Raw genomic sequence first — 17,128 nt, forward strand, 5'->3', positions numbered from 1 at the left:
TAACTACAGTATGGTATAGATAACTACAGTATGTTATAGATAACTACAGTATGTTATAGATAACTACAGCATGTTATAGATGACTACAGCATGTTATAGATAACTACAACATGTTATAGATAACTACAGTATGGTATAGATAACTACAGTATGGTATAGATAACTACAGTATGTTATAGATAACTACAGTATGTTATAGATAACTACAGTATGTTATAGATAACTACAACATGTTATAGATAACTACAGTATGTTATAGATAACTACAGTATGGTATAGATAACTACAGTATGGTATAGATAACTACAGTATGTTATAGATAACTACAGTATGTTATAGATAACTACAGCATGTTATAGATAACTACAACATGTTATAGATAACTACAGTATGGTATAGATAACTACAGCATGTTATAGATAACTACAGCATGTTATAGATAACTACAGCATGTTATAGATAACTACAGTATGTTATAGATAACTACAGTATGTTATAGATAACTACAGTATGTTATAGATAACTACAGTATGTTATAGATAACTACAGTATGTTATAGATAACTACAGCATGTTATAGATGACTACAGCATGTTATAGATAACTACAGTATGTTATAGATAACTACAGCATGTTATAGATAACTACAGTATGTTATAGATAACTACAGTATGTTAGATAACTACAGTATGTTATAGATAACTACAGTATGTTATAGATAACTACAGCATGTTATAGATAACTACAGCATGTTATAGATAACTACAGTATGGTATAGATAACTACAGTATGTTATAGATAACTACAGTATGTTATAGATAACTACAGCATGTTATAGATAACTACAGTATGTTATAGATAACTACAGTATGTTATAGATAACTATAGCATGTTATAGATAACTACAGCATGTTATAGATAACTACAGTATGTTATAGATAACTACAGTATGTTATAGATAACTACAGTATGTTATAGATAACTACAGTATGGTATAGATAACTACAGTATGTTATAGATAACTACAGTATGGTATAGATAACTACAGTATGTTATAGATAACTACAGTATGTTATAGATAACTACAGCATGTTATAGATGACTACAGCATGTTATAGATAACTACAACATGTTATAGATAACTACAGTATGGTATAGATAACTACAGTATGGTATAGATAACTACAGTATGTTATAGATAACTACAGTATGTTATAGATAACTACAGTATGTTATAGATAACTACAACATGTTATAGATAACTACAGTATGTTATAGATAACTACAGTATGGTATAGATAACTACAGTATGGTATAGATAACTACAGTATGTTATAGATAACTACAGTATGTTATAGATAACTACAGCATGTTATAGATAACTACAACATGTTATAGATAACTACAGTATGGTATAGATAACTACAGCATGTTATAGATAACTACAGTATGGTATAGATAACTACAGTATGTTATAGATAACTACAGTATGTTATAGATAACTACAGCATGTTATAGATAACTACAGTATGTTATAGATAACTACAGCATGTTATAGATAACTACAGCATGTTAGATAACTACAGTATGTTAGATAACTACAGTATGTTATAGATAACTACAGTATGGTATAGATAACTACAGCATGTTATAGATAACTACAGTATGGTATAGATAACTACAGTATGTTATAGATAACTACAGTATGTTATAGATAACTACAGCATGTTATAGATAACTACAGCATGTTATAGATAACTACAACATGTTATAGATAACTACAGTATGGTATAGATAACTACAGCATGTTATAGATAACTACAGTATGGTATAGATAACTACAGTATGTTATAGATAACTACAGTATGGTATAGATAACTACAACATGTTATAGATAACTACAGTATGGTATAGATAACTACAGTATGGTATAGATAACTACAGTATGTTATAGATAACTACAGCATGTTATAGATAACTACAGCATGTTAGATAACTACAGTATGTTAGATAACTACAGTATGTTATAGGATAACTATAGCATGTTATAGATAACAACATCATGTTATAGGATAACTACAGCATGTTATAGGATAACTATAGCATGCTATATGATAACTATAGCATGTTATAGATAACAACATCATGTTATAGGATAACTACAGCATGTTATAGATAACTATAGCATGTTATAGGATAACTATAGCATGTTATAGATAACTACAGTATGTTATAGATAACTACAGCATGTTATAGATAACAACATCATGTTATAGGATAACTACAGCATGTTATAGGATAACTATAGCATGCTATAGGATAACTATAGCATGTTATATAACTGTAACAAGTTGATGACTATAGCATGTTATAGATGACTGTGGCATGTTAAAAATTCCTATAGCTACAACCTGTTATAGAAAACAACATGATTTATACAGCATGTTAAATACAACTTCAGCATCATTAAAAGGATAACTATAAATCATATTACAAGATATTTTCAACCTTAAACAAATTCCACCAGGAAAATTATCTACACACATATATATATAGTTCATTATGGAAAGACTACATGATGTATATTTCAATAGTGAGCAAATATCAAATGTGGTGAATACTTATTATAACATATCCTTTTTTTCAGACATTTAAAGCAGTTTTACATTAGTCACCTTTTCCAAAAGTTACTACAGCTATCTCCCAAATTTGACAAGATTCATGTATGATATAATATAGCCTCTCTTCAACACTGACCAGTACAAATTCATTCAAGTGATTTTTACATCAAATACTTTTTTTTATATGTGCTAGTCTTGTTTCAAACAAATTCTGAAGTATTTGGACAATCAAACTTTATATCATACCTTAAGTATTCTGACAATCAAACTTGATATCATACCTGAAGTATTTGGACAATCAAACTTTATATCATACCTTAAGTATTTGATCATTGTAGACACCTTAATTTTTCATCAGTGATAATTTTCATGAATTAAAGATGTTGCAGCGTTGGAAAATTAATTGTATTATTATGCAAGAGAGTGGTTATTGTGTACATACACTATCTACACTGTTCTACGGTCAGAGTTTAACCAGTTTGATACAGTATCTCAGAGGGATGCACACGTAATATTGTAACAGTCATCATGATCACTTGGCATAAATTAATAATGCTACATAGACAAATAATTTCAGAACAAATCTAGGAAAACTTTGTAAAAGCTGGGCCTGACTAGCAACACAATGCTTTGATATGATTTATGCCAGAATATGAGTCCTAGTGAAGTACGCCACCTCTGTGAGTTTGACCTTGTGTGCCTTGAGCCACTGTTTTCCTTGTTCATGTTGATCATTAATTTGATCGTGCCAGTCCCCTTCAGGGAGGTAGATGTCTCTATCCTTAGCACCCTTCTTCAATATCGGGGCCACCAAAAGGGAATCTCCTACCATAAACTCAGAGTCCACCAACAGGGCGTTTTCATCCTTTGGAGAGCCCCACCAGATTGGACGGATAATTGGGGCACCTGATCGAAACAAGCAAGCATTACCAAATTCATGAAGCAGTTTTACAATGAAAACAAATTGAATTTAAACATATATATACAATTTTACAAGTATACATCTTTGATTCATAATCAGATAGGTTTTGACATTTTAATTACAACACTAATCAAGCTAAATAAGCCACTATTTACAATTGTATCATCAACTGATAATTTGCCAACAAGAACATGCTAGCCATAGCTGCTAACTAGATACAATTCAGCTGCCATTTTTGAGAGAGTGATGCAGTGTGGCTGATTAAGTAGGTGATTTGACGCAGCATCGTGATCATGTCACCTAGACACGTCACTGAGACCCATGTCACCGAGACCCAGCTGTGATCTGCATTTCTATGTTACTGACATATACCTGTATTATATCCATTTAATTACTACTCTGTATGAATATAACCATACAATAATATACATTATCGTTGTCACTTACCTGTCATCTCTGCCTCACGCATTGCCTTCAGAAGTAATGGAATCACTTTCTCTTTCCGTATCTTGATCAAGTTGTTGAATATATCTACAATATCTTTGTCATAATCCCATGGTGTGAAGGCAAATTTTATGACGGGCATAAACACTGAAAGCTGCATCCAACGAATATATAGTTCTGGTTCAGGTTTGGACATAGCTAACGACCCGTTTACCCCATACGCTGTCCCACCGACGATGTCAGGTACAACAAACTGGTAGCCAAGGATACCAAGTGTCAAAATGGAGGGAATCACACTTCGTAGTCCGTTTTTATGGGACCAATGAGATTCTTTTCGTGATGATTTTGTGTAGACAGGGTACTGCTGGCTGCTGTAACCACAACTCACTTGTACTAGGCCTCCAGCTGTAGAACTCATCTGTGACACAAACTCTGTAGTAAATGTTCCAGGGTTTGCAAGAAGTCTGGATGTTTTATGAATTTTTGGTAAAAAATTAGATTCACATCCATGGAAATTAAATGACTTTATGCCATAATCTTTGATCATGTTGGCTAATTGTGCATTATACCAAGTGACAGTGTCTTCACGTGTTACATCTACCACACCCATCAGGCCACTATACCATCTCATTAGGGAAGGGCTACGCTCCTCAACATCAGAAATCAGTAAATCTGCTTTACTTTTAAATGCTTTTGATTCTACACTAACAAATGGTGTCATAGAAACAATGACATCAAATTTGTATTCTTTCAAATAACTAATCATTTGATGCGAGTTTCTAAATGCAGATTCATCAAAATTAAAATCCCCAAATCTTGTAGAATATTTATCATCTATTTCTATGAAGTTGGCTTGTAGTTTGTGTGGGGCGATCTTATCACTGACATTTTTAGCATGTGATAACAACAGCGCCTGAGTCAGATTAGGCTTGAATCTACCCCAGGTAGACCATACAATACCTTGCATTAAACTTTTGTCTGGTAGACCTAACGGCACGTGGAAATACTTCTTCTGTAGCAGCTTGTGTATCTTACTAATGCTGTCCTCCTTACACACACTGTACTCCAGTACAGGCGTTTTACTGTCTGGGTTTGGATACGGTGAGTTTGTATAATCTGCACTAAAACAGAGTAAGTTACTTTTACTTTCATTTATGCTCACAAATAGGGGTACTTCACTGTTTACTACAATCCCAACACCATTGGAATTTATCCAAAATCTATCAACAACATTTCCAAACATGTTTCTGCCTCCATTTTTCTCTGTGTTTGATCGAAACAAAATGTCATTTGAGAGATAGGGCTGTTTAGGTACATCAGCAGTTTCAAGGGGCCATGTTTGGTCGTAAAGCTCTGCACCCCCATACCAATGGGCACTCCGTAGAGAAAAGCAATCATGTGGAATAAAGTCACGGCTGGTTGGAGTCCACTTCACATGATGACAGTTGTCTGTTTTCAAAATCTGAAATAAAGACACACAGAATAAATATGAATTAATTATATAACTACATTATACTGTATATGTCTGATTTCAGCTGTAACACATACATCTGCATATACTTGTAATAGAAGAGGAAAAACACATGGCCAGACTGGGGTTCGATCCTGGGACCTCCGAACACAAGCCGGATGCTCTAGCAATTGAGCTACCTGGTCACCGACAATCGACCCAGTCCAGTTCTGCTACATATATATGTATAAATGTTTTTGCTGAAGTATTAGACATACAATGTACCTGAAGTGGATTTCTCTGATAGCTACTGGTTGTCTATATAGCTAGATCTCTATCATTAAAGGGAGATAATTTACTGTTAATATCACGATTTTGGATGAACATTTTGATCCGTTATAGATAAGTATGCATTATCGTAAGATAATTACGTAACATGAACGAGATTATGATCCTCCCCATAACAGTATAGATTTTGTCTAATAAATGGCTCAATACCATGACAACTCAACCAACAGTTTAACAAATCATATTTTAGTCTTTAACCGCACAATGTTACCTCTAGTTTGGCGTATCTAAGCCAGTGGAGACACATGCTCGTGGCTTTGTTCTGTTCTGATTTACATGCTACTGTAAAGGTCGACCTGAGAGTCTCGGAGACGATACCCTGTAGGTATGTACTTCTACCACTGTTGTACACGAACATTCCCGTGGAAAAATCATACTGGAGGTCGCCAATTCTCTGTTCCACCACTCCACTGGCGTATAATGGCGTGACTTTTTTCTTCAGGGCGCTCACTGTGTACCAGATGATGAACACCATGAACAGAAGAAAACATGCTACCTTCAAATATCTCAGCGTTCTACCACGAAGTTGTCTCATAGTAAAATTTGTATCGCAGTTCATCACAGAGCAACATACCTCATGTGCTTCCGGGTTGTTCTACGTCATTTCCGGATCAATTCGCACGGACGCTTTCCATTATTGGGTAGAGCTAAATGTTTTGCCATGTAGTTTCCATTAATAAACCATTCAATATAATATGTCATTAATCAACTCGTTGTTAATCAAAACTTCAACCTGCGGCAATATCAAATTGTTTCATATTAATAACCAACTCGTTGAATATATATTTATATATAACAACTCATTTGCTAGTATTTTCCACAGGTGGATATTATTTATACATCAACAGAAGTCAGTCATGATTCAGTGATACTGTTATTTTGTAGCAGTTGAACTGATAAATATATAGCTCTCGATCACTGTTTTTTTTTGAAGAAAATACCTTTTGAAAAAGTAAAATATTTCGATTTTTAATTACCTTTTTATCAAGTTATTATTTTTTTCTGTAGTATTTTCACACACAAATAAAATATGTATACGACGATCCATCCCAAAACCGCTACGCCCCCAAAAATGATTCATGCAGTGACAAGTGGTAGAAATTTGTTAGTCGTCTGATGCTGTACCATGGTACCAAACAGTGTCTGGTTTTCATTGACATGCCTTTGAGTTTTCTTTTCGATTGATTTAGGTGTTTTCTTACAGACACGGTATACAAATATACAATTAACTGAATGCGTAACACCAATACAGTTTTGCTAAAAAAAACAAGAGTTTGTAGCACCTGGTCATGGATATAACTATCTTAGTCCATGACTTGTCTAAACTGTCGCGTGTGTCGGCTTCCTTATTTGAAATCGAGGTAACTATTTAAATATATATATATCTATCTAGAGTTCCAAAACTCAATTAAGGATCTGCTCTTCTGAGGTTTCAGTCACGTTGAAGTCCGTTTCGATCTTGCATAAAAAGTATCTTTAATGGAATAATCTATGTAACAAAAAATTGACAATTTTATAGCAAGATTGTATTTGAAAAATGTGCCAAAATTTCAGACTTCTTATGTTTGTAGATTAGTTTTTAAAAGAACTTTAAAAAAAAAAAACGACCACTGCAGTTGGCGGCTATTTTGAAAATGTATTTTTCTTGTATTTTGTGCATGGCTAAAATTTCACATTTTTAGACTTTACTGTTTTCACTTAAACCATTATTGCTTTGGCAATTTTGAATGTTTCTAATTCATTTTTGCTTTAAAAGTTTGCAATGTTCAACACATTGAAAATAATACACAACAAAGTGGGAAAATAGGCATTTTTTTTTTCATTTTTATATATGTTTCAGAAAGAGTTACTTTTTTCCAATTTGATAAAAATATCTTAAAAAGTTAATCAGCAGAACTTTTTATATCAAGGTTTAAATCTAGCAAAAATGGTGAAAAATTGGGTATTTAATACTTAAAACTTTAGGCGTATGGGTTACATAAATTGTTATTCTGATTAGAAATAATTGGCTAGGTCATTCTAACTTCTAAATTATTTATATATACTCGATAACACACTTTTAATATATTCCAAATTTGATTTGTTGTGAATAATGGTCAAAACAGCAGAATTCACATAAAATCAAATACCATGTCAAATTTTAACCTTTGATCTACCATAGATAAAAACAACCACACCGACATATGATTTTCTTTTTTATATCTCTGTATTCTCCACTTTAAAATGAGGTATAACATTTAAAAAGTTTGTCATGAGAAAAAATTGACTTTTCATCAGAGATCTTTAAATTATACACAGAGAACTATCAAACAGGAGCTGTCATATGAAGTCCTAAAATATATCTGTATTTCTATTTAATACACAAAAAAATTAATTTCATTCAGTTAAGCAACACAAACGTATTGTGTATAATTGTACTATAGTTAGGTACGATATCTCAGGATATTCCTTAAGGTTTCTATAGTGTATTTGTATCAAACTGTATAATTATGTATATATTTTCCCCGATTCCGTCCGCCCGCTGCCACAATATACACGTAGGTTAAAGTTTTTACAAAGGCCTAATATTAGAAACAAAACAAAACAGGAAGCAGTTCTTCAATGCTCTAGCGTATATATTTGAGGACTCATATAAGTGATTAGGAATGTTATGGTAAAATTTGCAGGTTAAAGTTTCCTTTGTTTTTATTTCCAGGCACCGTTTTATTTAAAGGAGTGCTACATTGGTGATTTTAAGTATTCTGACTTGGTGTAATATTGAAGTTGGGAATTTCAATTTTGGAATGTATTGCTACTCAACAACTTTTGAACTGTGTTCTTGAGTACAAACAAAATCTGTGTTCATTACATAAATACCCTTAGCTTTGCATTTACAAAACCTTTTCTATCAACTTACAACGGGCCAATGGTCTTATAGCATGTGATCGAATCAAAAACTGATTTATACAAATGTATGAACGTCCCTGGCGAGATTCACGCCACTTTTTTTTCACTTTAGTAATATTTCATATTAGTATTCATATAGTTTCTCTTCAGTCGTGAAGAACAACAAACACCGACTTGCATACCATGAACAAAGTACAGAAGATAAAGAACCTGTAACATATCTTTAATTTCAACATAATTTACAGCAGTGATCTGTTCACGATCTGAAGAATAAACTTTTGAAAACAATTCACTCCTACCTTTAAAACCGAAATAATTTAACAACCCTAACAATTCTCACACTCAGTGATTCCTAATGCCAAAACGGTCATCCTGATCAAATGTCTGCATGCTTTACTAAAATATATACATGGTTCAGTGATGTTTTCAAGTTATATCACAAAAACAGCCTCATTGACAAACATTTCACAAGGTTTAACTCTCCAGTTCCTTCGAAAAAACATTTACGAAGTTTGATTTTCAAGTTTTATGGACAAATGCTTCACGAAGTTAAACTTTCTATTTTCATGGACAAATGCTTTACATACCTTTCCAGTTTTTGATTGACAAGCATTTCACAAAGTTAAACTTTCCAGTCTCATGGACAAACATTTCACAAAGTTAGACTTTTCAGTTTCACGACAAAGCAGCTCCAGTTACCACAAAATTAAGCTTTAAGTTCATCGGCGAAAATGAGTTCACAGAAAAGTTTCAGGTAATTTCTAATGTAAACATTTTCAGCCATGTCTAGTTTCACTGACAAGCCGTTTTAGCTGCAAACTGTTGAATACCTGGGAGATTTCAATTTCTTAACGTCGGCAGGATGTCAAACAGCGATGTGTCTAAGTGTTTCTGTTTTAATTCAAGAATAGACATCCCTGAAAAATGAAACGTCATTTAATATTACATGAAAATTGTCTTGTAGGTCTTGAAGGACAATCTCCTCTGACAAATTTGATACGCCACGAACAGTTTAACAAGTGTGCAAAAACAATCTTAGATAGAAGTCTTGTCCAACAAGTGTATAAGAACAATGTTAGATGGACGTCCTGGTCCAACAAGTGTATAAGAACAATCTTAGATGGACGTCCTGGCCCAACAAGTGTATAAGAACAATCTTAGATGGACGTCCTGGCCCAACAAGTGTACAACAATCTTAGATGGACGTCCTGGTCCAACAAGTGTATAAGAACAATCTTAGATGGACGTCCTGGTCCAACAAGTGTATAAGAACAATCATGGACTGAGTGAGTCTGACAAATGTATGGTTAGAAGTGTATCATGCTTACCGTGTTTACATAGGAGATGGAGTCAGCAGACTCCCAAAAGCAATGGGATGAGGGACGGACCTGAAATGACACATTAAACACCTTACGTGACATTCACCAGTATATCAGTTGTACCTTTTATGTTATTCATAAAGCGACGACAAATAGGAATCTTCAATTTAAATCGACTAAATCATCAGTATGTTATACTTATCATGGATGTATAAAGTAATCAAGTTCCTAAGATGATTATCTATCTAGTTTCAGAAACTCCATATTCTATTCTAATGAAAAGAAGAATTGTCTATAAAAAGGTTTACATGTTCAATATTTAGATGATCAATATTTTATTTTATTAAAGAATAATGATTATCTTGTTCTCGAGGAAGTTTAGACACCCAGATCATTATTTTGCATAAACAAAGATAATTTCCTTACTTTGGTGTTACAGGCACTGTATAACCCCTAGGTGATGGTGTGTTGCCAACTGTTCCTACAACAAAATAAGGGTATACCCTTAAAATATTCAACATACATCGGCACGCATTTACTGTGGGAGGAAATACGAATCGCGAAATCCGAGGTGGTAGTACATGTATTGTGGATATCAACCAAAAAGACTTAATATGTTTGTTCACATATTCACATATTCATGAGTAGGATATGTTTTACACTCACCAATGATAAGGACCCCGAAACACTCAATGCTGAAAAAACCCACTTACCTATACGCCCCCCTGAGGGAGGAGTTCGCACGGACACTCTTCCAACAGTGGATCCCAAAGTTGTATAAGCATTCTGTAAATATAACGTTTTTACGTAATATATACTCAAGTATCAGATTGAAATAAAAGAATGCTGCAACCACTACATCAATACAATACCTTTAATTAAAGACGCTCTAGACAAAATATGTTTTATAAAATTAACTCCAAAACAAAGATTTAATCATAACACAGCAACAAGACATTGTAGGTGATAGTTATAGACTTACTAGAGCCCTAGGGAGAGGGAACAAGACATTGTAGGTGATAGTTATAGACTTACTAGAGCCCTAGGGAGAGGGAACAAGACATTGTAGGTGATAGTTATAGACTTACTAGAGCCCTAGGGAGAGGGAACAAGACATTGTAGGTGATAGTTATAGACTTACTAGAGCCCTAGGGAGAGGGAACAAGACATTGTAGGTGATAGTTATAGACTTACTAAAGCCCTAGGGAGAGGGAACAAGACATTGTAGGTGATAGTTATAGACTTACTAGAGCCCTAGGGAGAGGGAACAAGACATTGTAGGTGATAGTTATAGACTAACTAGAGCCCTGGGGAGAGAGAACAAGACATTGTAGGTGATAGTTATAGACTTACTAGAGCCCTGGGGAGAGAGAACAAGACATTGTAGGTGATAGTTATAGACTTACTAGAGCCCTAGGGAGAGGGAACAGGACATTGTAGGGGATAGTTATAGACTTACTAGAGTCCTAGGGAGAGGGAACAAGACATTGTAGGGGATAGTTATAGACTTACTACATTCCTAGGGAGAGGGAACAAGACATTGTAGGTGATAGTTATAGACTTACTAGAGCCCTAGGGATAGGGAACAAGACATTGTAGGTGATAGTTATAGACTTACTAGAGCCCTAGGGAGAGGGAACAAGACATTGTAGGTGATAGTTATAGACTTACTAGAGCCCTAGGGAGAGGGAACAATACATTGTAGGTGATAGTTATAGACTTACTACATTCCTAGGGAGAGGGAACAAGATATTGTAGGTGATAGTTATAGACTTACTAGAGCCCTAGGGAGAGGGAACAAGACATTGTAGGTGATAGTTATAGACTTACTAGAGCCCTAGGGAGAGGGAACAATACATTGTATGTGATAGTTATAGACTTACTACATTCCTAGGGAGTGCTATGAAGGAGGCATGGGATCCAGTCTGAGAGTTCTGGTTCTGTGACTGACTTCTGCCAATGGAAAAGGGAAAAAAAATCATACAGTACATCCAAAGACATGCGATACATCATTGGCGTATTTCACTATGACCCTGTCTCTTTCGTTCCTTACCGGGTCCTAAAACGTCTCTCAGTAGGGCTTCGTTATCGTAGTTAATATAACAATTTTAACAACTTAAATAACGAATTAGGAGATCTCTGGTTTTAGCCATTACAGACCACATTGTATCGTTAGAATGGATATTTAAATAAAAACGTAAGAGATACAGCTAATTAGCGCTTTTGATATCACAAAAACGACCTGGACCATTGAATGTCAGAGCAGCCACATTGACTTTCATGTTTACCAAATCCTTTTTGTTACTTTTTTCAAAATCATTTTTGAAGAGCTGAAACTCTCTACTGTGAATAACCAGTATATAACCTTGTTCAGGTATATGGACGATTGTCTCTTTGATGTGTGATGAGAAAGATTAAGGAAATCTGCCCCATTTTCATGATTTCGCTGTGATTGTTATTACGCCAGAGCATTGACCACGTTATACTAAACATGTTCTTACTGTTTACACATGTCGGAGTATAAGTATTATAAAGTACCTTTGAAGGTCACAATGACTGAATTGGCCAATGAACAATTATATTTTCCACAGGCAGTAAAACGCAGGCTTAAAAGTCTAAATCAAAACCAGTAAAAGGCAATTCGGGCAATTTTGATAATTAATATTTTATTCATTGCTACTTATCATTAGCTCAACTTTAACATTATTCTCTGTCAGTAACATAGTTTTCAAGGCAGCGCGCTATATCACTTTATTAACAATGATCTATTTTCTTTTACATTATGTACCAATTTGATCAATTATCTATTCATAAGAGAGCTCTATCACCAACAGGTGTTTGTAAACGTGATTAGATAAATACAATGTATAGGTAAAATGGAAAAGTTAGAAGAATCAAGTTTCAACTTCCAAAGATTACACTTTTGGGAGATCCGAAATTTCACCATAGACATTTTGAATACCTGTCGAATAAGAGAGTGAGCTGGCTGTGGTTGTGAGCTATATTTGGGGGTCATCTCAATATTTTCTTGGTGTACGTAGTACAGATAATTATAACCACAGGCTATGGAATATAACCCATGGAGTCCTTGTAGAGAAAGTTCCACTAAGTCATAGGTCTGGTTGATACCTTATGAATTACGAGGTTGTGATCACATTGTCAGTGATGCTGTTTTATATCATAACAAGGTCTGCGCCACCTTATCTGGGTACAAGTCTATATTCACGAAATTGATATTTGAAGTTTTACGAAGTAGAATAATTACACTTTAGCATTACGGATGATCAGCTAAGGTATGATGGTCTTCAACCGAATATAGTCAACAGAAATGTAGTCTCGAAAAGAATGACACCATTTTGTGCTGAACCAGTATCTACCCTTCAACAGTATTATGTAAACATACGGCAATTTCGGCTTTAGTTTATATTTAATAATATAGAGGATATAAATGCTATATGCATGGTGTAACCCACACACATACATTGTAAGTATGCAAAAGATGATAAGTCAGATTCATTCAATACTGACGCAATGGATACGTTTTGATCAATTGGTTTTTTTAAGTTTGTGATAATTTAATGTCGTGGTTTCCATAACTGGTCTATCTTCGTATTTGTATTTCTTATACAGCAGATTAGGTATTCGTTCCTTATCATGCTAGGGGTCCCGCGATCGACTATCTCTTGCTGTTCATGACCAGCACATATTAGACTTGCTCGAGTTAATATATTGCAAGCACATGTATACCGCTTGTGAGAGCGATTATTAAACATGCATATTGTTGAACTTCGGATGTTGCAGTATTTCTGGCATTTACAAAGTTAGGAATGCAACCCCCATAAATAGTATGTATACATGTATGTTGCATTTCAGAAGACGTACATCATCAACGTCGAATTCAATTAAGCCTGTCTCGAAAATAAGCCATGAAATTCTTACAAAAATATAAACCGCGGCTTGACGCGCATTGTTTTAATTCATACAGCAATACAAATTGTCAGTGAGCTGGAGCCGGATTTCTAGGTAAATGTGTAAGGCAACCTGTAATTTTGTATCTCTCGCCTTAGACAGTTAGCAAATCACAAATAGAGTATAACATTGACTTACAATATCACTGTCGTGTAACAATTAGGGAATAGTCTTTTACAGATGGAGGGCCAATGTGATCCCAAAAAATGGGTGTGTGCACTTTAAACTACAAAATCACTTATTTACAAGTACACTCTGACCGAGGTAAGCACAAAGTCTAAGTCAGAAAGAGCTAAAATTTATATTACTGCATTTAATGATGATTAGCTCAGGAACAACTGTGAATCCTTCGCAATGATAGGCCATCTGTTAAACTCATCCTCTCGGCGCGAGGTTTTACTCATATTGAATGATCAACATAGCCTAATGTTTATCTTCATTGTTTGAACGACTCCGCAATGATATTTTATACGCTCAAAGCCCTATAATATTAACATAAACAGTTTTGTTCACACTACAGATTGGTCGTCCAAAAATTGTAGCAAGTTACGGATTGGTTCCAAGTTGGTGGATTTTGGTTGGGGAATACAGAACCTAGCGTGGATTGGTTCCAAGTTGGTGAATTTTGGTTAGGGAATACAGAACCTAGCGTGGATTGGTTCTAAGTTGGTGAATTTTGGTTAGGGAATACAGATCCTAGCGTGGATTGGTTCCAAGTTGGTGAATTTTGGTTAGGGAATACAGAACCTAGCGTGGATTGGTTCCAAGTTGGTGAATTTTGGTTAGGGAATACAGAACCTAGAGTGGATTGGTTCCAAATTGGTGAATTTTGGTTAGGGAATACAGAACCTAGCGTGGATTGGTTCCAAGTTGGTGAATTTTGGTTAGGGAATACAGAACCTAGCGTGGATTGGTTCCAAGTCGGTGAATTTTGGTTAGGGAATACAGAACCTAGCGTAGATTGGTTCCAAGTTGGTGAATTTTGGTTAGGGAATACATAACCTAGCGTGGATTGGTTCCAAGTTGGTGAATTTTGGTTAGGGAATACAGAACCTAGCGTGGATTGGTTCCAAGTTGGTGAATTTTGGTTAGGGAATACAGAACCTAGCGTGGATTGGTTCCAAGTCGGTGAATTTTGGTTAGGGAATACAGAACCTAGCGTGGTTTGGTTCCAAGTTGGTGAATTTTGGTTACGGAATACAGATCCTAGCGTGGATTGGTTCCAAGTCGGTGAATTTTGGTTAGGGAATACAGAACCTAGCGTAGATTGGTTCCAAGTTGGTGAATTTTGGTTAGGGAATACATAACCTAGCGTGGATTGGTTCCAAGTTGGTGAATTTTGGTTAGGGAATACAGAACCTAGCGTGGTTTGGTTCCAAGTTGGTGAATTTTGGTTACGGAATACAGATCCTAGCGTGGATTGGTTCCAAGTTGGTGAATTTTGGTTAGGGAATACAGAACCTAGCGTGGTTTGGTTCCAAGTTGGTGGATTTTGGTTGGGGAATACAGAACCTAGAGTGGATTGGTTCCAAGTTGGTGAATTTTGGTTAGGGAATACAGAACCTAGCGTGGATTGGTTCCAAGTTGGTGAATTTTGGTAAGGGAATACAGAACCTAGCGTGGATTGGTTCCAAGTCGGTGAATTTTGGTTAGGGAATACAGAACCTAGCGTGGTTTGGTTCCAAGTTGGTGAATTTTGGTTACGGAATACAGATCCTAGCGTGGATTGGTTCCAAGTTGGTGAATTTTGGTTAGGGAATACAGAACCTAGCGTGGATTGGATCCAAGTTGGTGAATTTTGGTTAGGGAATACAGAACCTAGCGTGGATTGGTTCCAAGTTGGTGAATTTTGGTTAGGGAATACAGAACCTAGCGTGGATTGGTTCCAAGTTGGTGAATTTTGGTTAGGGAATACAGGACCTAGCGTGGATTGGTTCCAAGTTGGTGAATTTTGGTTAGGGAATACAGAACCTAGCGTGGATTGGTTCAAGTTGGTGAATTTTGGTTAGGGAATACAGAACCTAGCGTGGATTGGTTCCAAGTTGGTGAATTTTGGTTAGGGAATACAGAACCTAGCGTGGATTGGTTCAAGTTGGTGAATTTTGGTTAGGGAATACAGAACCTAGCGTGGAATGGTTCCAAGTTGGTGAATTTTGGTTAGGGAATACAGAACCTAGCGTGGATTGGTTCAGGTAGGATGTTATTAGCCACTCATGATCGTCAAAAAAAGGAAGACACATGTATCTCCAATTGAAAATACAACGGCAACACATCCATTCTGGTTTATAAGACGTATTTGCTGAATTTAGAATTTATATCAATAGATAGCATAGTGAAAAGTCAAAACAATGTTAAGACAGCATCTGCTACATTTGTATATAGCAGATACCGTATTGTGTTTATCTCCGCAGTTGGTTAATTACATCCCTCAAAACTCGGTCACAGCTGGGGACAACAGGTAGCAATGGCAATATAACGACATGACTTTGCTTATCATGTTACTCTTTGCGTTCCAATAACTGTCATGAAGATTCAATAAAAAGTTGTGTCACTTTGTCATGTCCAAAAGTCAACTCAATTCTGACCGCAGAAGGAATTTCCATAGTATTCCCATAATAGGGGACCAGTCCGTTACCAAAATGCAACACTTTTTGTAACAAATTCACAACATTTTCTGCTGAACTTGCTACACGTTCTTGATGACTAATCCGTGACGTAAATAAAATCGTTACATTTAGAGAAATTGTCTATCGTTCCAAACACGTATTGTAAACCTATGGGTAACGAATGCCTAGCGTGTTGCCAGTGTTCACAACTTATGTCCAACGATAGTCTAACTTATAAATAACGTGCGGCAGCACTATCGCCGACGATCACGTGACTTAGTCTATGGTACTGCCTCTCGCCAATTAAAATTAAAACCGCACTGACATCATCCCTAAGAAGTCTGCTGGTCGTGGACGGGATCGAAGACCAAATGATAAACCATTACCAACATCCTCAGACTCTAACTCTGATGACAAACTAACACTCTCAGACTCTCACCCCGATGACAAACTAACACCCTCAGACTCTCACCCTGGTGACAAACTAACACCCTCAGACTCTCACCCCGATGACAAACTAACACCCTCAGACTCTCACTCTGATGACAAACTAACACCCTCAGA

The 17,128-nt window shown here is 35.5% G+C and overlaps 2 protein-coding genes across 4 annotated transcripts in view; both read right to left on the reverse strand.

Moving 5' to 3' along the window:
- Positions 1 to 2,012: 2,012 nt before the first annotated feature.
- LOC117344768 (myogenesis-regulating glycosidase-like) lies at positions 2,013 to 6,340 on the reverse strand. Of its 2 annotated transcripts, XR_004536238.1 has the most exons (4): positions 5,996 to 6,340; positions 3,990 to 5,448; positions 2,937 to 3,526; positions 2,013 to 2,866 (listed from the first exon to the last, which is right to left on the reverse strand). XR_004536238.1 is itself a non-coding variant. In XM_033907596.1 (3 exons), the coding sequence occupies exons 1-3, from the start codon at positions 6,317 to 6,319 to the stop codon at positions 3,261 to 3,263; spliced, it is 2,049 nt and encodes a 682-aa protein (XP_033763487.1). In that variant the 5' UTR covers positions 6,320 to 6,340; the 3' UTR covers positions 2,013 to 3,260. The 2 variants fall into 2 exon arrangements, 1 of the variants encoding a protein (XP_033763487.1); XM_033907596.1 differs by having other exon boundaries at positions 2,013 to 3,526.
- A 2,934-nt stretch (positions 6,341 to 9,274) lies between these two features.
- The window catches only part of LOC117344780 (RING finger protein 212B-like), a 19,747-nt gene continuing 11,893 nt past the window's right edge, over positions 9,275 to 17,128 (reverse strand). For both annotated transcript variants that reach the window (XM_033907608.1, XM_033907616.1), the window contains 5 exons: positions 11,873 to 11,942; positions 10,703 to 10,775; positions 10,416 to 10,470; positions 9,999 to 10,058; positions 9,275 to 9,587 (listed from right to left, as the gene is read on the reverse strand). In XM_033907608.1, the coding sequence (XP_033763499.1) occupies positions 10,004 to 10,058; positions 10,416 to 10,470; positions 10,703 to 10,775; positions 11,873 to 11,942 (253 nt within the window). In that variant the 3' untranslated portion in view covers positions 9,275 to 9,587; positions 9,999 to 10,003. The remainder of the gene's footprint in view (positions 9,588 to 9,998; positions 10,059 to 10,415; positions 10,471 to 10,702; positions 10,776 to 11,872; positions 11,943 to 17,128) is intronic.

This window comes from Pecten maximus, chromosome 2, assembly GCF_902652985.1.
Source record: "Pecten maximus chromosome 2, xPecMax1.1, whole genome shotgun sequence".
Lineage (NCBI taxonomy): Eukaryota > Metazoa > Mollusca > Bivalvia > Pectinida > Pectinidae > Pecten > Pecten maximus.